General features: G+C 41.8%; 1 protein-coding gene across 1 annotated transcript in view; it reads left to right on the top strand.

The window, feature by feature from the left end:
- Nucleotides 1–20,545, top strand: part of LOC108539521 (protein-cysteine N-palmitoyltransferase HHAT) — a gene marked incomplete at its 3' end in the record, with an annotated part of 212,538 nt that overhangs the window by 21,132 nt on the left and 170,861 nt on the right. Inside the window, exons 2-3 of the mRNA XM_017888279.1 lie at nt 343–476; nt 17,199–17,266. Coding sequence (XP_017743768.1) covers nt 386–476; nt 17,199–17,266 — 159 coding nt within the window. The remainder of the gene's footprint in view (nt 1–342; nt 477–17,198; nt 17,267–20,545) is intronic.

Raw genomic sequence — 20,545 nt, 5'->3', positions numbered from 1 at the left:
CATGGTCCCTGCTATCTGAGGTTCACTCCACAGAAGAGACAGGTATATTATGCAATGAGTAGAGAACTGATGTATACTTTGATGGGAGGCTGTGGGAACCTGTAGGAAAAGACCTGACCCCTTTGACAGGCAGGTTGAGTGTGTGTGGTGTATGTGTGCATGTGTGTGTGTTTGTTGGATGCAGGAGGGAGTAAGGTCACAGGCAGGAGGAGGCTTTATTGGGGTTATGTCTGTATCACCTCCAACAGTGATGGTCTCGGGGAGTGCGAACTAACTGAATTGATGTTAAGATGCTGTTCTCTAGTGTCATGTTCATGGCTTAATATTTTGTCTCTTTCTCAGAAACTCTCAGTGTGGGCATCGGGAATCTTCGTGCCTAGGAGCCATGCTGCCCCGATGGGAACTGGCACTTTACCTACTTGCCTCACTAGGCTTCCACTTCTATTCCTTCTATGAAGTTTACAAAGTCTCCAGAGGTAAGGCCCCAAGCTTTTCTGACTTTCTATCAAGCAAGGAAACTCCTGTCAGAAAAAAGGAGCAGAGGTGGAAGATTCAAGAAGATGATCCAATCGTGTCAAGATGATGTGGGCCTTGATTTGCTTCCCCCTGTCCTGGATAGTTTGAATCAGTGACCTGAGTCCATTAAGTTTTCTACCCTAATCCTGGGTCTTTTAGGTGATGCTGTGGCTTGTCTTCTATAATTGGTGGGTTTGATTCAAAGGCTATTGAAGGCCATGGAGGGGATTTGCATTCAGAATTCAAAGTAAACTCTTAAATTTCTCTTTCATCATTACTCCTCTCAGACATATGAGACCCGGGCTCGTTTTATCTTCTCGTTCTGTCATTTTTAGTGTGTTGCCTTTGTCTGAGTGCTGGAGATAAATCATCATCAGGTCACAACCCAGCCCGTAGGAAGGAGAATGGGAGCCCTCGTTTATTTTAGTGGCAGTTTGGCAGGGAGCACTAGTCACTCCTGCTCACACCCAGTTGACCAGCACTGAGTCCCACGGGCACAGCTGGGAGGCTGGGAAATAGTCGTTAGCTTGGTGGCTATGTGCTATCTAAAACTACTTTTTTTTTTTATTGAGACCTAGTTTCACTCTTGTCACCCAGGCTGGAGTGCAATGGCACGATCTCGGCTCACTACAACCTCTGCCTCCTGGATTCAAGCAATTGTCCTACCTCAGCCTCCTGAGTAGCTGGGATTACAGGCGCCCACCACCACGCCCGGCTAATTTTTGTATTTTTAGTAGAGACGCGGTTTCACCATGTTGGCCAGGCTGGTCTTGAACTCCTGACCTCAGGTGATCCTCCTGCCTCAGCCTCCCAAAGTGCTGGGATTACAGGTGTGAGCCACTGCACCCAGCCTAAAACTTCTCATGTTATGGAAGAAAGAGAAAGAATTTTGGAGGGTCCTTGAGCAGTCTCTGCCATAGGTAGCAAGAGTGTCCTAGAGGTGATAGTGATTACTGAACCTTGTCTTAAGAAGAGCAAGAGTCAGCCAAGTAGAGAAGTGAGCAGAGGAACTCTGAACAGAGTTAAGTTTGCAGGCAAATGATGTTGGAGATAGCTTACCATCATCAGGGAACTACAAACCACTCATCAGGACTAGAGTGCAGAGTGTGATGGGGAGTGAAAGAGTTGAGCTTAGATCAAAGAGCAGGGATAGGTTGTGAAAGACATGGGTTGTATATTTGGCCAAGGAGTTTGGATTTTATCTTGAAGACAGGACAGCATATTGAAAGTAGTGCAGTCATTTAAAATGACAAAGGTAGGTTTTGGGAAGTACAGTTGAGAATGCTCTGCCTTCAGCATCTGCTACTCTATGGATCACCAGGGTTGACCTTCCTCTGCATTCTGAATGTGTCCCATTCATAGCCATGGACTTGGTTGCAGGAACTGACCATCTAAAGGAGATGAGCAGGGTTCTTTGAGCAGGGCTGTCCAAGTAGCTGCATTCTCTTGCTGGAGCCTCTGAGCTCTCAGAGCTTATGAAGAGGAACTAACCTGCCCTGTGTCAGGCCCTGTGTTAGATACTTCATCTACCTTGTCTCACTTGATCTTTAGCACACCCCAATGAGATAGGATATTTAGAAAACAAGCTTGGCTGCAGAAACTTAGCCTCCAGAGTAACTGTAGTTCACAGCTAGTGTGGTGTCTAGCTAGCATCAGAGACCCTGGTTCCTTCTCCCATGTTCCCCTGCTGTCTTCAACATGTCCCACCTTTTGTAAGGTAGCTGCTCCAGCTCTTGTTGTCAAGTTTGCTTTTTGACCAGCAGGAAGGATGGAAGGGAAGGGGAGGACAGGCTCTCTCCCTTTCAGAACTTGACTTGAAAGTGGCTTATATCATATCTGTTCAAGTACTACTCACCAGAACCTAGTCCTGTGACCACATTCACTGAGAGGGGAGCTAGGAAATGTAATCTCTGGTTGGGAGGCCATTTATCCAGCCAAAGCACATGGATTCTATTGTAGAGAAACCAAGAAGGGACATGACCAGTTCATTGGCAGTCTCCTCCTTAGAAGGGTGTCTTCATTACCTGTTTCTGCACAACAAGCTATCCTGAAGCTTTGTGTTTTAAAGAAACAACCACCTTTTATTATCTCTCACTGTTCTGTGAGATTCCCCCTACCTCCCGTTTTGAATATACTTTAGTTTTTAAAAGTAGTTTTAAAGCCAGGCATGGTGGTGCACTCCTGTAGTCCCAGCTACTTGGGAGGCTGAGGCAGTAGGATCACTTCAGCTCAAGAGCTTGAGACCAGCCTGGACAACACAGCAAGACCATGTTTCAAAAACAGAACAACAAGAAAAGCAGTTTTTGGTTCACAGCAAAATTGAGCAGATAGTACAGAGAGCTCCCATAATACCCCATGCTCCTATACATACATAGCCTCGCCAACTATGTGCGTCCAGCCCTGGAGGTGTACATTTGTTACAATTGATGAACCTACATTGACATATCATTATTGCCCAAAGTCCATACTTTACAATAGGGTTTTCTCTTGGTGGTGTACATTCTTTAGGTTTTAAGAAATGTGTAATGACCCATATCCACCATTGTAGTATCATATAGAGCAGTTTCACTGCCCTAAAACTCTTCTGTGCTTCGGCTACTTATCCTTCCCTCCTCCTGCCCCAACCCTGGTAGCTCTTAATCTTTTTACTGTGGCCATAGTTTTACCTTTTCTAGAATGTCATATGTTTGCCTTTTCTTCGAATCATACAAAATGTAGCCTTTTCAGATTGGCTTTTTGTTTGTTTGTTTGTTTGTTTTACTTAGTAATAAGCATTTAAGACTTCTCAGTGTCTTTTTATGGCTTGATAGCTCCTATCTTTTACTGCTAAATAATTTGTGGTCTAGAAAAACCACAGTTTATTAACCCACTCACCTGCTGAAGGACATCTTGGTTGCTTCCACGTTTTGGCAATTACAAATAAAGCTGCTATAAAGATCATGTGTAGGTTTTGAATGGACATAAGTTTTTACCTCCTTTGGATAAATACCAAGGAGTGCAATTGCTGGATCATATAGTAAGAATATGTTAATTTTTGTAAGAAACTGCCAAACTGTCTTCCAAAGTGCCTGTGCCTTTTGTATTCCTGTCAGCAGTGAATCAGAGTTTCTTTTCTCTGCATCTTGCCAGCAACTGGTATTGTCACAGTTCTGGATGTTGTCCATTCTAATAGGTATGTAGTAGTATCTCATTGTTTTTCTATAAGGAAATGCATTTGCAGTTTCCTAAGGACATACGATATGGAACATTTTTTATATGCCTATTTGCCATCTGTGTATCTTTGGTAAGGTGTCTGTCTGGTTCTTTTGCCCATTTTTAAATTGGGTTGATATGTCTTTTGCAAATATTTTCTCCTAGTGTATGGCTTGTCTCATTGTCTTGACAGTGTTTTTAGAAAAACAGAAATTTTGAAATTTTAATGAAGTCGAGCTTATCAATTTTTTTTTTTAAGGATTGTGCCTTTAGTCTTAGATCTAAAAGGTCATCACCATACCCAACATCATCTAGATTTTCTCTTATGTTATCCTCTAGAAGTTTATAATTTTACATTTTATATTTAGGCCTATGATTCATTTTGAGTTAATTTTTGTAAAGGGTGTAAGGTCTGTGTTTAGACTGATTTTTTTGCAGGTAGATGTCCAGTTGTTCAGCACCATTTGTTGAAAAGACTATCTTTTCCTCATTGTTTTGCCTTTGCTCCTTTGTCAAAATTCAGTTGGCTATATTTATGTGGGTTTATTTCTGGGCTCTCTATTATGTTCTGATATATTTCTCTATTCTTACACCAATACCATAATGTCTTGATTACTGTAGCTTTACAGTAAGTCTTGAAGTTGGATAGTGTCAGTCTTCTGATTGTTACTTGTGTTGTCTATTCTGGGTCTTTTGCCTGTCTGTATACACTTTAAAGTCAGTTTGTTGACATCTACAAAATAATTTTAATTATAAAATAAAGATGTTTATAGCAGCTTTATTAATAATTGCTAAAAAATTGGAAGCAACCAGGATGTCATTAAGCAGGCAAATGGATTAATAAACTGTGGTATATTCAGACAATGGAATTTGCCAGGATTTTCACTGGGGTTGCATTGAATCTATAGATCAAGTTGGGAAGAACTGACATCTTGACAATAGTGCGTCTTCCTAGCCATGAACATGGACTATCTCTCCATTTATTTAGTTACTTGATTTCTTTCATGAGAGTTTTATTGTTTCCCCGATATAGATCTTATATATATTTTGTTAGATTTATAGCTCAGTAGTATTTCATCTTTTGGGTGACAATGTAAATGGTGTTGTTTTACATTTCAAATTCTATTTATTTCATTGCTGATATATAGGTGAGAAATTGACTTTGGTATAGTTACCTTAAATCCTGCAATCTTGTTGTTATTGCTTATTAATTCCAGGAGTTTTTCTGTCAGTTCTTTCAGATTTTCTACATAGGTAATCATGGCGTCTGCAAAGATGATTTTATTTCTTCCTTCTCAATCTTATATACCTTTTCTTTGTTGTTGTTGTTGTATTGCCTTAATTAGGATTTCCAGTACAATCTTGAAAAAGAGAGATGAGAGGAATATCCTTGCCTTATCCCTAATTTAACTGGGAAAACTTCTAGTTTCTCACCATTAAGTATGACATTAGCTGTGGGTTTTTTATAGATGCTTTTTATCTAGTTAAGGAAGTTCCCCTCTATTCCTAGTTTTCTGAGAGCTTTTGTTATGAATGACTGTATTAGTTAGGGTTCTCCAGGGAAATAGAATCAACAGGCTACATATAGATATAAAAGGAGATTTGTTACAAGGAATTGGCCCACACAATTATAGAGGCTGGGAAGTTTCATGATCTTCTGTCTGCAAGCTGTAGACCTGCGAAAGCCAGTGGTGCAATTCAGTTCAAGTCCGAAGGCCTGAGAACTGGAGGAGCCTAGGATATAAATCCCAGTCTGAGGGCAGGAGAAGATGAACCGAGATGAACTAGCTCAAGCAGTAGCCAGACATAAGAGTGAATTCTTCCGGCCGGGCGCGGTGGCTCAAGCCTGTAATCCCAGCACTTTGGGAGGCCGAGACGGGCGGATCATGAGGTCAGGAGTTCGAGACCATCCTGGCAAACACGGTGAAACCTCGTCTCTACTAAAAAATACAAAACTAGCCGGGCGAGGTGGTGGCGCCTGTAGTCCCAGCTACTCGGGAGGCTGAGGCAGGAGAATGGCGTAAACCCGGGAGGCGGAGCTTGCAGTGAGCTGAGATCCGGCCACTGCACTCCAGCCTGGGCGACAGAGCGAGACTCCATCTCAAAAAAAAAAAAAAAAAAAAAAAAAAAAAAAAAAAAAAAAGAGTGAATTCTTCCTTCCTCCTCCTTTTGTTCTATTTAGACCCTCAATGGATTGGATGATGCCCACCCGCATTAAAGAGGGCAATCTACTCTATCTGATTCAAATGCTTATCTCATCAAGAAACACCCTCACAGACACCTAGAAATAGTGTTTAACCTGGGCATTCCATGGCCTGGTCAAGTTGACACATAGCACTAACCAACACAATAGATGTTGGTTTTTGTCAAGTGCTCTTTCTGCATTTCTTGATCATTTTATTCTTCTTTAGCCTGTTGATGTGTTGGATTACATTGATTTTTTGTGTTCTGTGAGATTTTGACTTTAATATACCTGGACTGGACTCAGCTGGCCTTTCTCCTGTTTCCTGTATTGTCAGCTGGGGCTGCAGTCATCTGGTGGCTCGATTGGGTTCACTCATCCAGGGTGGCTCACTCACGTGACTGGCAGTTGGTGCTGGCTGTCAGCTGAGAGCTCAGCTGGGGACTGTCAAGTGGAGTACTATGGTTCTCTCTAAATGGCTTCATGTGGCTTACATTTCTTACATTTATAACAGGGCAGCTGGGTTCCAGCTGTTGCACATGCCGCCTGGGAAATTATACAGGTCACTTCTGCCTCATTTATTGGTCAAAGCAAATCATAGGGCCAGTCCAGATTGAAGGGGAGGAAAGACTACACCTTTTTACAGGTAGAGCAGCATATGGAGGAAGAGAAGAGTCTGATGGCAGCCACCTCCTGGAGTTTCTCTTCTATAATGGGTGTTATACTTCTTTACCCACATGAATCACTGAGGCTCAAAAGTATTACTTGTCCAAGATCATATATCTAATAACTAATAGAGCTGAAGCTTAAACCTAGGACTCTACAACTCTACTTCTTATGTTGTGTTAGCTTCTGGGAATGGGGCAAGGGGTTCCTTTGTAGATAGTACAAAACTTTTCTGCACCTTAAACTGTCCAGATGCTGTCATGCTGTGCGTCATGCTGACCACTCCCTAACCTGAAGCTTCCTAAATCCTTAATGCCTTTCCTTTTGTTGTCAGTGCCGACATTCCCAAGAAATGTCTTCCTCAAATGCTTTTGCCAGTTTAGCTCACAGGAGCCAGATCCCCATGCCATGCTTAAGTATGTTTAACTGGTGCAGTGTTGAGCCTTCTTGGTTCCACATCTCACTTTCTAATTCAGGAAAAAGTGCTACTTACCCACATTGTAGAAGTGGGTCACTGGAAAAATTGTCTCTACTGTGAACTTTTTTAGGGCATTCGTGTCTGGAGCAAATGTGCTGCCTAGAATAGACTAGGGGCTCCAAGTGTATTTGTTAAGTGAAATGTCTCTGGTGGGCATCTGCATGGCTACTCTCCTTGGGCACAGAGCAGGCATCTCATTCACTGCTATCTCTATCAGCAGTAGCGGGGTTGTCATGTGGTTGGGGACAGCAGACTGATTTTAACAGCTTTAGTCAAGTGGAATCTCTCACCAAATCCATAGCAGGGACTCAACAGAATACCCCTTCTTCCCTGCAACTCTACCAAATTAGAGTATCTTGAAGTCACATGGAAATATTTGGGGTGGTGACAGTGATCTGCTATGCTGGCTGACCTTGCCCCTGGTGCTCTGCAGTACTGTGGCTAATCCACAGCTATTGCATTAGGTTGGTGCCTTATGGTTTAGTAGACATAAAACTTTTTATCTCTGTTTACTTTATTTATTTATTTATTTTTTTGAGGTAGAGTCTTGCTCTGTCGCCCAAGCTGGAGTGCAGTGGCACAATCTCGGCTCACTGTAACTTCTGCCTCCTGGGTTCAAGTAATTCTCCTGTCTCAGCCTCGCTAGTAGCTGTGATTAGCCACCACACCTGGCTAATTTTTGTATTTTTAGTGGAGACAGGGTTTCACCATGTTAGCCAGGCTGGTCTCAAATTCCTGACCTCAGGTAATCCACTCCTCTCAGCCTCTCAAAGTGCTGGGATTACAGGCATAAGCCACCACCCCCAGCCCCTCTCTGTTTACATTTAATGGGAAAATGCAATGTGCCATGCATCAGAAGGCTTGTGTGATAGGCCTTGAACGAACTGATGCCTCTGCCTAAAAGAATACCATATATTTTTCTGGCCATATCAATTTAATGCAATATTCAGAATAAAAACTATTGAATTCCCATCATTGAAAATCCTGGTGATAGAAGGAAGTCACCTGTTGTGTGTTTTTTTTTTTTTTTAAAGAAAGCACCTGAGAGGGGAAGTCTGACTATTTCAGTTTACCACCTATTGGTTCTTAAATGTTTTATTTCTTCTTGTACCCATTTTGACATTTTACAGCTTTCTAGGGATCTATATACTTTACATAGGTTTTCAGTTTGATTAGCATATTTTGGCTCTTAACTTTTATTTTAAATTTTTTTTGTTATTTCATTATTTTATATTTTATCTGCATCATCTTCACTCTCTTCATTTCCTCTTTCCATTTCTTCCTCCCTTCTATTTTTTTTTTCTTTCATCAGTGGTGATAGAAATCTTATTAATCTTTTCAGTATTTGGCTTTATTTTCTCAGTCGTTTCTTTTTGTTTTCTAACTCATTGATTTTTGCCCTTATCTCATTATTTCCTTCGTTATTGTTTCTTTGGGTTTGGTCTGTTCCTTTTTATTTCAGTGTCATGAGTTGAATGCTTGTCTCATTTACTTTGTAAAGAATGTGTTTGGATTGTTGATTGTTTTTTTCAGAAAGATTTCTAGAAGAGGAATTATAGAGTAAAACCACACAACCATTTTTCAGGTGCTTAATAGATGTACCCAGGCTGCTCTCAGGAAGGCTGTGCCAATTCACGCTTCCAAAGGAGGAGATCCATTTTTCTGTACTACTCCCAGCAAGTTGAATGCTCTTCAATCCATCTCAAGTGTATTTAGTATATGATGTGATATTTTTTCACAAATAGGTAAACATTATGTTTTTTTTTTTTTTTTTTTTGGAGACAGAGTCTTGCTCTGTCACTCTGACAGTCTTGCTCTGTCACTGAGTACAGTGGCATGATCTCTATTCACTGTAACCTCCGCCTCCTGGGTCCAAGCAATTCTCATGCCTCTGCTTCCCAAGTAGCTGGGATTACACGTGTGCACCACCACACCCTGCTAATTTTTGTATTTTTAGTAAAGATGGGTTTTCACCATGTTGGTCAAGCCAGTCTCAAACTCCTCGGCCTCCCAAAGTGGTGGGTAAATTACTGGTGATTATGATAATTATGATGGAATCTTGATCATGTACTGAATTATTTTGTTAAAATTTAAAGTTTATTTTATTTTCATTTTACAAAATAGACACAAGATCTATGTTGCTGAGACTGGTCTCAAACTCCTAAACTCAAGCAATCTTCCTGCCTTTGCCTCCCAAAGTGCTGAGATTACAGACATGAGCCAGGTTGCCTGGCCTCACATATTAAATTATTATATTCTGTTTAACTGACTTCTCAATCAATTCTTACATCAATACTGTGCTGTTTTAATTATTTTTGATTTATAAAATGCTTAAGTATCAGGAGTAAGTTATAAGTCATTGGTTCTTTGTTTTCAGATCTTTCTTAGGCTATTCTTACTGGCTTATTCTTCCAGATATATATTTGAAATTGGCTACTTTCAAAAAATCATTAGGGTTTTAGTTAGAATTGTAATAAACTTATAAATTAATTTGTAAATAATTGATATTTTTATAATGTGTCTTTCTATCCAAGAATATATTTTTTTCTTTGCTTATTCAAAATCTTTCATCACTTCCCTTAATGAAAGTTTGTGGTCTTCTTCAAAATAGATCCTGCTGAAACTTAAGATTATTTCTGAGTCTTTTCCTTTCTCCTTTTGCAATTGGGATATTTTCCGAATTTCCTAGCTGATTATTTCTGATCTACACTAAAGGTATTTATTTTGGTTTATCTATTTTATATTTTAGCAATTTATTGAATTCTCTTATGTTCCATTGGCTTATTTGATTTTCCTTGTTCTTGTATTTAGATAATACCATCCACAGATGATGATGGTAGTTTTGCTTCATTTGTTTTTGCTTTGCTAGGACATCTAGAACAATACAACAGTTGAATGTTATCCTGTTTTAATTCTGACTTTAATGGAAATCTCTGTATAGTGAAAGGTTGAACAAGCTTTACTTATTTGTTTTTAAAAACTCATGTTAAGGAATCCTGGCCCCTTTAAATTGGCAATAAGTGTTTAATTTTATTTGTTTTTAAAGTACCTATTCCTTTTTTGACCTATTGATACATTTTAAAGTCATCAGTTTTCCAAAGGCAAACCATACGGATTCAATCCTACCACAAACCTACCATGACCATGGTATTTTAAACATCCTTTTCCCCTAGGGTTAAAAAAATATGGATTTCTAAGTGAGAGTTGTTGGCCTGTAATTTTGTTTTGTCTCATCCCCAAATTTCAGTCTTGATATTCTGTTAGCTTTATGAAACACTGGAGATGATTCCATTTTAAAAAATATTATGGTACTGTTAAAGTAGTATATGAAATGTCTGCATCAGTGTCTGATGTTATTCACTTCTAAGTATGTCTAGGCATGAAGTCTCTTTGGGAGTTTATTCACTGAAAACTTTTCAGTACTTTTCAGGGTTATTTGTATGTTTTCATTCTGAAGTCAGTTTGAACAATTCATATTTTTCTATTTCATTATTATTATTTTTGAGACAGTGTCTCATTCTGTTGCTCAGGCTGGAGTGTAGTGGCTTGATCCTAGCTCACTGCAAACTCAAGCACCTGGGCTCAAGTGATCCTCCAACTTCAGCCTCCTAAGTAGCTAGGACTATAGGCACACATTACCACACTTGCACACTTGCTTGGCTTTTTTTTTTTTTTTGGTGATAGGATCTTGCTATGTTGCCCAGGCTAGTCTTAAACCCCTGGCCTCAAGCCAAATCCCAAAGTCCTGGGATTATAGGCATGAACCACTAAGCTTGGCCTGTGAAAATTATTTTCTAATGAAAAGCAGCTACCCTAGAACCTTCTGATTTTACAGAGACCAGGCACATCTTCTTTTATGAAGTAGCTATGTTCCTGAAAAGTTGCATATTAATGACATTTTCATAAATGAAATTGTGCTTCCCATTGATTTGCATTTTCATGTCACAGGCTTTTTTTTTTTCATTTTTTTAATATTCAGTGATATATCTGTAGTTAATGTTTCTTTAAATACACTCTGGCACCAGGGAGCCCTCATATTTAAGGAGCCTTTGCTTTTTATGGTGCAAAGTATTTATTTGAATCACTACTCCCTATTTCTTTGTTTTTATATAGTTGTTCTTAAAGTGGGATACAGCTAGTATAGCTGACTGAACATATTCACCTTCTACCTTTTGTTTATTTCTGTATAAACCTGTGGCTTTCGTTGTTACTAAGCTCGATTTATGAATAAAGGATACAGACGCTCATTTATAGATGAGTTCTTTCTTTTACGTTGTTCATGCAACGTGCTAACCTCTCATGGGGCATGGGCTTTTTTGGAAGTAATTTTTCCCACTGACTTTTGTGATTAGAGGAACTTATTTGGTTGCAAGATGATCAGTAACTCTGGAGAGCCCAGTCCAGGGTGGGAAAACAAAGGCCACTGGTCCTGTCCTTGAACAGGTGTCCTTGCTCTTAGAACCAGGTGAGCTGACTGAGTATGGCTGGGGCCACCAGGGGCCCATCAGCTAACAAGACTTTGTGAAAAGACCCAAATGTACTTCTGTAGGAGCCGGGAACTGAACAGCCTGTCATGAAGCATTAATAGTGAGTGTTGTGGAACAGCCAAGGCTCCAAACATTCTGTTTGGTGATGCTTCACATCATATTTGACTGTGGTTTCCATTGTTACCTATGGCCAGAGTCTTAGGAAACAGTTGAATCACTGTCTTCCTATTAGAATAGATCCCAAGTCTTGTAGCCTATCCCTTCCTTCTTGCACTGGCATTTTCCTCCTGGGTTGACACTGGTCCTTCAGGTAGGTGTTGGGGTTCAGGAGCACTACCTCAAAACATGGTATCTTGGCATTTGAGAAAACAGCAGAAGCGGGAAAGTTACTCCCAACCTTTCTCCCCTGAAGCAGGTCATAAAACCCTCATCTGAGAGGTGCCTTCTCTATACACAAAGGAAGGGAACATCCTTATCTCAGAAGATGAAGGATCACACAGAAGAAATAGGTCTTGCTAAGTTCCCCTCAGTTGATTACCATTAGAACATACTCATTTTGTCCAAATCTATTTCTCCACGACTGTCCAATCTTCATCAAACCTAGCATTAAAATACACAAATTTAGTAATTTCTTTGGGTCTTCACTTCCTTACAAAGGCTCCTGTATCATATAAAACTTACATTAAATATATTTGTATGCTCTTCTCTTGTTAATGTGCCTTTTGTTACAGGGGCCTCAGTCATGAACCTTCGAAAGTTAGAGGAAAAATATTTTTTTATCCTCACATAGGGGGAGTGTTGGCTTCCAGATAATCTGCTTTCTTAAGACTTCTAGTAAGCCTCCCACAATGACATGGGGCAGAGACTGGGCTGGAGGGCATTTGTGGGCAAGCCCTAGTATTAGACTCCACAGCTCCTCATTCCTTCTGCTCCCCATCTGGTGCTCCATGTCAGACCCCACACACTGAACATGCATAGAGCTTATGGCTCACTCTTGGCTTGAGAGTTTCCATTTAAGTCCAGGCTGCTTCTACTTCTCCCAGAAGCTCTAAAGTTTCCCATGCAAACTACACACCTGGTGGTCTGCCCCTGCAGACTCAGAATTTCTCAGGTGAGTGGCAGATGAGCAGCCATATTTGGGAGTTTTGAAGGACATTTATGCAGTCTCCTTTTACATCCGTTGGCATATATGATTTGCTTTTCCTTGCGTTATTTTTAAATCACTTTTTTATTCCTCAAGTGGAAGTTGGAAGAGGAAAGAAGGAGCCCCTAGGCCTCCAGAGTGTCATGAAAACCACCCCCTTTATGTAGGATAATCTGCAGATGAATATTTGAGAGTTGCTTACCACTAAATTCTCCCATCATCAGAAGCCCATCTTTTCTGTGCCGCCCTTCCTATTCTCAATGACTACCACAGTCTGTTGTACTCATGGCTTCCTGGAGAAATAATCAGTAGGAGCTGATTGGAGTTTTGCCAATGCGTAGAAACAGCGGGGCACGTGTGCCATGACTGGGTGTGCTGCTCCCAGTGGCTTGTGTCTTGTCAGACTAGGGTGTGTGTGTGTGTATGTGTTTTCTTCTCTTTCTGATTATTGCCCTCTTACTACACCCACCCCAGAATTAATTTCCCATCAAAATGCTGAGAGTGAAAAGGGGTAGGTTAGTTAGAGGTTTTAAGTAGATGGTTTACCACCACAGCTCATTGACAGCGATTAAAATGCAAATCCTCTCACTCAGTAGGTAGGATGGAGCTTTGATGTATCCTTTTGTGGAAGGCAAGAATCAACAGCTGACGTGGTAATCAGGACTCATCAGCAGAAATTGCTTCATTTCTATGCTCTCAGGCAGTTTTGTGAAGCACTGAATTTGGGGAAATAGAAGCAGGGCACTGGAAGAAAGAGCAGGCTCTGCCAGTCAGTCCTGTGTGATGGGGAGAGAATTCCCAGGCACAGAAGGCTTCTTTTCTGTTTGTGGCAGCCTCTTGCCTGACTGTGTTTGACTTAGGATAAAAACTCCAGTTCTGCTCAAAGAATGAAGGTCCGAGGTCCCTCCCTAAGAATAAAACTGCCTGTGCAAAAATTATAAATGTAACTGCCTTTGTAGGACTAACAAATTAGTCATAAGATTAGAAATGAAGCTTAGGAGTTATGCAGCTGGAGGCCACAAGATTCTAAACCATCCCAATTGCTCCTAGGTAAAACTATCACTATTGTAAAACCTAAGACTGGTGCTTGAGATATTTTGCAGACTCTGTACTGGAGGGATCAGCTGGTGCCACCCAGATCGATGAACTGGCTCATCTGATCTTGTGGCTCCCACTCAGGAACCGACTCAGCACAGCAGGACAGCTTTGACTCCCTATGATTTCATCTCCAACCTGACCAATCAGCCCTGGCCCTCTACCTGCCAAATTATCCTTAAAACAAAACAAAACAAAACAAAACAAAACAAAAAAACCAGTCTCACGAGGTCAGGAGTTCAAGACCAGCCTGACCAACATGGTGAAACCCCATCTCTACTAAAAATACAAAAATTAGCCAGGCATAGTGGCGCACACCTGTAATCCCAGCTACTCGAGAGTCTGAGGCAGGAGAATCGCTTGCACCCAGGAGGCGGAGGTTGCAGTGAGCCGAGATTGCACCACTGTACTCCAACCTGGGCAACAGAGCGAGACTTCTTCTGGGGTGGGGCTGGGGGAAATTTTCAGGAGACTGATTTCAGTAATAATAAAACTCTCATCTGCCATTTAGGCAGCTCTATGTGAATTGAATTTCTTTATTACAATTCCTCTGTCTTGATAAATCTGCTGTGTCTGGGCAGTGGGCCAAATGAACCCAAAGGGCGGTTACCAGAAGATATAATCAGAAATTCTGAGGGTTACTGCAACTTGTGGAAAGATGTCCTGCCGCAGGTTCTCCTGTATCAACTACATTCTGCAGCTGGGGATTTTCAGCTAACTTACGACAATGTGAAGACAGTGAGTTCCAAGTGGGTCATGAATGGATTTAACTTAGAATTTAAAATTTATGTCAGGGAGCATTTGTGTCAAGAAATGAGGCAAAGGTGATATATATGAATTCTCCAAAACATGAGGAAAGATTTTTTTTTTTTTATATGAAATTTCGCTCTTGTGCCCAGGCTGGAGTGCAGTGGTGTGATCTCAGCTCACTGGAACCTCTGCCTCCTGGCTTCAAGCGATTCTCCTGCCTCAGCCTCCTGAGTAGTTGTGATTACAGGCACCTACCACCACACCCAGCTAATTTTGTATTTTAGTAAAGATGGGATTTCTCCATGTTGGCCAGGCTGGTCTTGAACTCCTGACCTCAGGTGATCTGCCTGCCTTGGCCTCCCAAAGTACTGGGATTACAGGCTTGAGCCACTGCGCCTGGTCAAGGACGGATTTTTGGTCTAGAGCTATGCTGTCCAGTACTGTAGTCATGGGCCACATCTGGATAGGGAGCATTTGAAATGTGGCCAGGTCAAATTGAGGTGTGCTATAAAGATGACATGTAAATAGGATTATAAAGAATTAGAAAAAGGGAACGTAAAATAACTCATATCACTGTTTAATATTGATTTCATATTGAAATACAATTTATATTGGAGTAAATAATATAGTAAAATTAACTTGACTTTTTTTTTTTATTTTGTGGCTATTAGAAACTTTAAAATTTTAAGTGTGGCTCATGTTCTGTTTCTGTTGGGCAGCACTAGGCAAGATTTCATCATCATTCTCCAGTCTGCATAGGGTTCCTTGCTCCCACTAGAGGGAGATATGTTCCAGCCTCAGGAAATCTGAGGCTAGTGTGTAAATAAATGCCACTGCTTTTGAATGAACTCTTAAAAAAGAAGCACCAAAAAAAAAGAGCTTAAGTTTTTGCTTTGTTTTAATCCCGTGTAACTCTGATGTTTCTAAAGGTTGCAGTTTGTGTGAAAGTGAAGCCAAAACAGAAGAGGGAAGAGGCAGAAAGTTTTTGTACTCTCTTTGCCCTAATGAATTCAGAGGTTTCTGTTACTTGTTTGTTGGATCACAGTAACTTGTCATTTGTTTGCCAATTGTTCCCTTGGACTTGAGTCTGTGTGTCTGTGTGCAGTGCAACACGCAAATAGGTGCATGCACACACACATACACAATGTGGTCTTGGATACAGCTGTCACAGAGAGGACCAGTGCCCTACTGCAATCACACACCTCCATGGCACACCCAGATCACTTGGAGTGCACTGTAGCTGGGGCTCCTGGAGGTGTGCCATGTGTACCCTGGGCCGGTGTGCAAGCCCCTCCCTTTTGTATTGTTCCTAAATGTTGCCTGTGGTCTGACGCTTGGCTTGTTGTTTGCATCTAGTGTGTGTGAATCTGCCCCTTGATCCTACTCTGAACCCAGCATCATTTCATGATTATATTTTAGTGACAGCACTCTCTCCTGGGTTTCCTTCTGGGTAGCTCCTTTTTGGTTTCCTGTGGTTTTTATACTTTTGTTGATCTGATAAACATTAATATTTCCCCATTCTTGTCTATGTACTCTTTGTCCGTTTTTGGGGGGGAATCTCAGTCATTCTGGTGGCTTTGTCCCACCCTTATACTGAGAACTCATAAATCTTTATCTCCAGCTTAGAGCATTCCTGTGAGCTCCACCCACACCCATGCAGCTGCCTACAGGACATCGCACCTCAGCATCAGCCCCCACAGCATTCCTTCCTGCATCAATTCACTCATCAGCACTATCGTAGTTTCTTACTCTGTGTTTGTCTATCTTCCCCAGTAAACAGTAAGCCCCAGGGAGACAAAAGCCACACCAGTCTGGTTGCATTTCATTCCTAGTATCTTGTACTGTGTCTGGTTATTGTACATCCTCAAGAAGTGTTTGCAGATATTATTTTATCTTTTGTTTCAAATCAACTGTATTGTTCACTTATATACATGCTCATTACCATTATATGACTATTTTATTATATTTTGTTAGCATTATATCATAGTGGATCCAATCACCATATTTTGTGGCAAGTCTGTGTCAAAATTTCTTTCTTTTTTTTTCTTTCTTTCTTCTTCTTTTTTTGTTTTTGAGATGGAGTCTTGCTCTTGTTGCCTAGGCTGGAATACAATGGTGCAATCTTGGCTCACTGCAACCTCTGCCTCCTGGTTCAAGCGATTCTCCTGCCTCAGTCTCCTGAGTAACTGGGATTACAGGTGCCTGCCACCACACCTGGCTCATTTTTGTATTTTTAATAGAGGTGGGGTTTCACCATGTTGGTCAGGCTGGTCTCGAACTCCTGAACTCATGATCCGCCCTCCTCGTTTTCCCAAAGTGCTGGGATTACAGGCATGAGCCACCACGCCTGGCCCAAAATTTCTAACAGCATGTGCACGTGGGCCATTTGCAGTAACCCTTCCCATGTTTTCCTGTGTTGGAAACTCTTCTCCCTTGCTCTCTCCTTTTGTGACCCTTATTACAATCCAAATTTCCATCAGTGGCTCTACGTATTTCCAGGAACTTAGGTCACAGAACACTGGAAAGCAGGGTCAAGGAGTGTGGTATGTTTCCGTGCCTGCAGCTTAGTCCACCGGCTGCTTTTCCAGGACATAGTCCAATTCCTTTAGTGCTTCAGCTCTTCAGCCAACCCAGTTTTGTTTAGATTTGTGACTAACGAAGATTTTTTTTTTGTTTTTTTTTGGTCAGAACATGAAGAGGAGCTGGACCAGGAATTTGAGCTGGAGGCTGATACTTTATTTGGAGGATTAAAGAAGGTACAAAGTGGATGAATAAAAAATCTCAGTTTTCAAACCTGATTTCAATATTTCACATCACATTTGTATTTGGAGTCGATCCAGGTATCGTATTCAGCAACAATCTGGAATGAAGCGTCCTTTCTGCTGTAAAGGTGTGAGTGTGCTGTGTTGGGGAAGGCATTCCCAGGGTCTGTATCTTTTTGTCCCCTGTTCTCTTCTGAAGATACCAGAAATGTGATTAACCTTATCAGTTAGGACAGTTCACCTTTGGAAAGCTCAGCAACTTCCTTCTTGACCAAGCCAGATCCATCAGAATCACATGTGGCCCCTGGACACTCCTACACCGACTGTTGGCAGCTACAGAAACATCTTCCTTCCGGCCTGAGTGTCCCTGGCTGTTCACGCTGCTGCACAGCGTGCTGGGAATTCACATTCCTCCTCCCTCTGGTGGGGCGGTGCCAGGGTGCTGGCTCGCTTGTCTTCAGCAGCAGCTCATTTTGTATTTTGTCTACTTTGGTAGCAGGCAGAGTGGCCACTGTTCTTTCACATACCCGTGTCTTTCTAGATGTGACCAGTAGCACGTCTGTGCTAGAGTATATATTCTGGGTAGGGTACCACACCCTTCTCTTCCAGTTGAGAGATGCCTGACTACTTTTTTCTCCCACCAGAATCCCTGTCCCTTTGAGGCTGGAGTTCTTCTCATTCTTCTCCATTCAGTTTCTTAGGGCCCCATTTCAGTTACGACTTGGACGGTGGAGGGTCCAGGGCCCAGCTCATGGTGTGGGCTTCGGGTCAAGGCTAATTAGAGGCTGCATATTTGTTTTTCTAAGTATTTTATATGTTTTAAAATGTGATCAGAGCATTGTTTGTTTTTTGTTTTGTGTTGTTTTCTGTTTTTACTTTAAGTATGTAATATACCAAATAAATCATAAATTCAATCAGCCTTTTGTGAGCTGGCTTGGGACATAAAAGACACCTTGCATTCCAGGTTCTGAACATTCTGCTTGTGAGTGAACTTTTGCAAGACAGTTCATGTCCAAGTTGGGCACTGCCAGTACTTCTGTTTTTCTCCTGTTGAAAGTTGCAGATCTTACTCGAATTGTAACAAATATAGCTCAATTTCCATTTTGATTTGCTAGGGTAAGCCGTTCCTTTCTCCCAGCTCTGTACAGAGCCATGCATAAGATACAAGGCCCATGTTTGTCTGGAACTAGGAAGAGTATCCTGCCCTGCATGGGGTGCCATTCTTGGCTTTCCTTGCTCTACCCACCAGACACTTCCATGAAAACTTAGATGTAAATTGAATTTTCATCCGTGGCATCCATTTCTAGATGGCTCTTCTTTAAATAAGCTCTTTTTAGGATTGTTAGTGAGAATGTAATGTGGGTAGTATTGTACCCACCTCAGAGATGAGGAAATTTAGGAAGCTTTGTCACAAAGTGGAATTTGAGATGTAATAGGAGGTAGCCTTTGTGTGTCTCAGATCTACTCTTTACAAACATAACGTTAGCGGATGTCTTACAGCAGAAAAAAAGGTGATTTTTTTTCCTTTTAGAATTAAAATTCAAACATTTTAGATAATATTGAAATATAGAATTATGTGCCAGGGGCAAAAATAAGCAGACACATTTGAGAGACTTTCAGCTGCAGAGGAGCAATGGTGAGGCAGCGTGAGAAAGGAAACACAGGGTGAGGCCCCAACAAGTTTTGGAGCTGCCACAGATTTCATTATCAAGGGCAGGCTCAGCCCAGGCATGTGTTGCTACTTCTAGACAAAGGGGCTTTGTCTTCACTGACTTCCCGGTTCCTGTCACTTCACTGGGTCAAGCCCAGCTGCTTGACTCCCTGCAGAGGCTCCAGAGCCCTGCAGAGATGACCACTTCTCAGTGCTCTGCACAGCAGCTCTCATAACAGGGCTGGGGTTGGCAGTGTTGTTGCTCAGGCCAATTCTGCCTTCACAGAAAAGTCCACGTGGCACAGGCACATACTCTGGGAGCTCCAAGGATTCAGTCTTTTGCCATCCTGACAAATCTGTCTGTCCATCCCTCTGTCTATCATTCATCTGCAGTGCTGTGAGCACCTCTCACCTTCTCATCTTTCTGCTTCTCATCACCTTGCATGTGGGGTGGGTGGTTTGGAGCCTTAGAATTTATGGAGGAAATGATGAGTCCTGGTGGATATCCAGCAGATGAAGGACATTGATGTGGGTCCTTAGGATCAAGATAGTTTTTGCTGAATATTTCTTTTCTCAGAGCCTATAGGAGGTGGCAAGCACATGCTATTTTGGTCCAAATTCTAATCAAAAGAAGGTATTAGGTGTGACTAGAAATCATGACCTTTAAAAGAAAGTTTGTGTTTTCTGACCAGCCCATCCCTTGAATGTTAGTCTGCAGCTGGATTGGTAAACCTCAGTACTGCTGACATTCTTCTTCTTCTTCTTCTTTCTTCTTTCTTCTTTCTTCTTCTTTCTTCTTCTTTCTCCTTCTCCTTCTCCTCCTCCTTCTCCTCCTCCTTCTCCTCCTCCTTCTCCTCCTCTTCCTCTCCCTTTTTCTCTCTCCTCCTCTTTCTTCTCCTCCTCCCTCTTCTTCTTTTCTCCTCTCCTCTTCTCTCTCCTCTCCCTCCTCCTCCTCCTATCTCCTCCTCCTTCTCCTCCTCCTTCTTCTCCTCCTTCTCCTCCTCCTCCTTCTCCTCCTTCTCCTTCTCCTTCTTCTCCTCCTTCTCCTCCTCCTCCTTCTCCTTCTCCTCCTTCTCCTCCTCCTTCTTCTCCTCCTTCTCCTCCTCCTTCTCCTCCTTCTCCTTCTCCTTCTCCTTCTCCTCCTCCTTCTTCTCCTCCTTCTCCTCCTCCTTCTCCTCCTCCTCCTTCTTCTTCTCCTCCTCCTCCTCCTCCTTCTTCTTCTTCTTCTATTTTGAGACAGAGTCTCCCTCTGTTACCCAGGCTGAAGTGCAGTGGCATGATCTTGGCTCACTGCCAGCTCTGCCTCCTAGGTTCTAGTGATTCTCCTGCCTCAGCTTCCTGAGTAGCTGGGGTTACAGGTGCCTGCCACCATGCCCAGCTAATTTTTTTTTTTTTTTTTTTTTTTTTTTTTAGTAGAGCTGGAGTTTCATTATGTTAGGCTGGTCTCAAACTCCTGACCTCAGGTGATCCACCGGCCTTGGCCTCCCAAAATACTGGGATTACAGGCATGAGCCAACATGCCTGGCCGACATTTTATTTTATTTTGTTGAGACAGAGTCTCGCTCTGTAACCCAGGCTGGAGTGCAGTGGTACAATCTCAGCTCACTGCAACCTCCATCTCT

Source organism: Rhinopithecus bieti, unplaced genomic scaffold, assembly GCF_001698545.2.
Source record: "Rhinopithecus bieti isolate Rb0 unplaced genomic scaffold, ASM169854v2 scaffold_15813, whole genome shotgun sequence".
NCBI lineage: Eukaryota > Metazoa > Chordata > Mammalia > Primates > Cercopithecidae > Rhinopithecus > Rhinopithecus bieti.
This window is presented reverse-complemented; position numbering and strand designations above follow the sequence as displayed.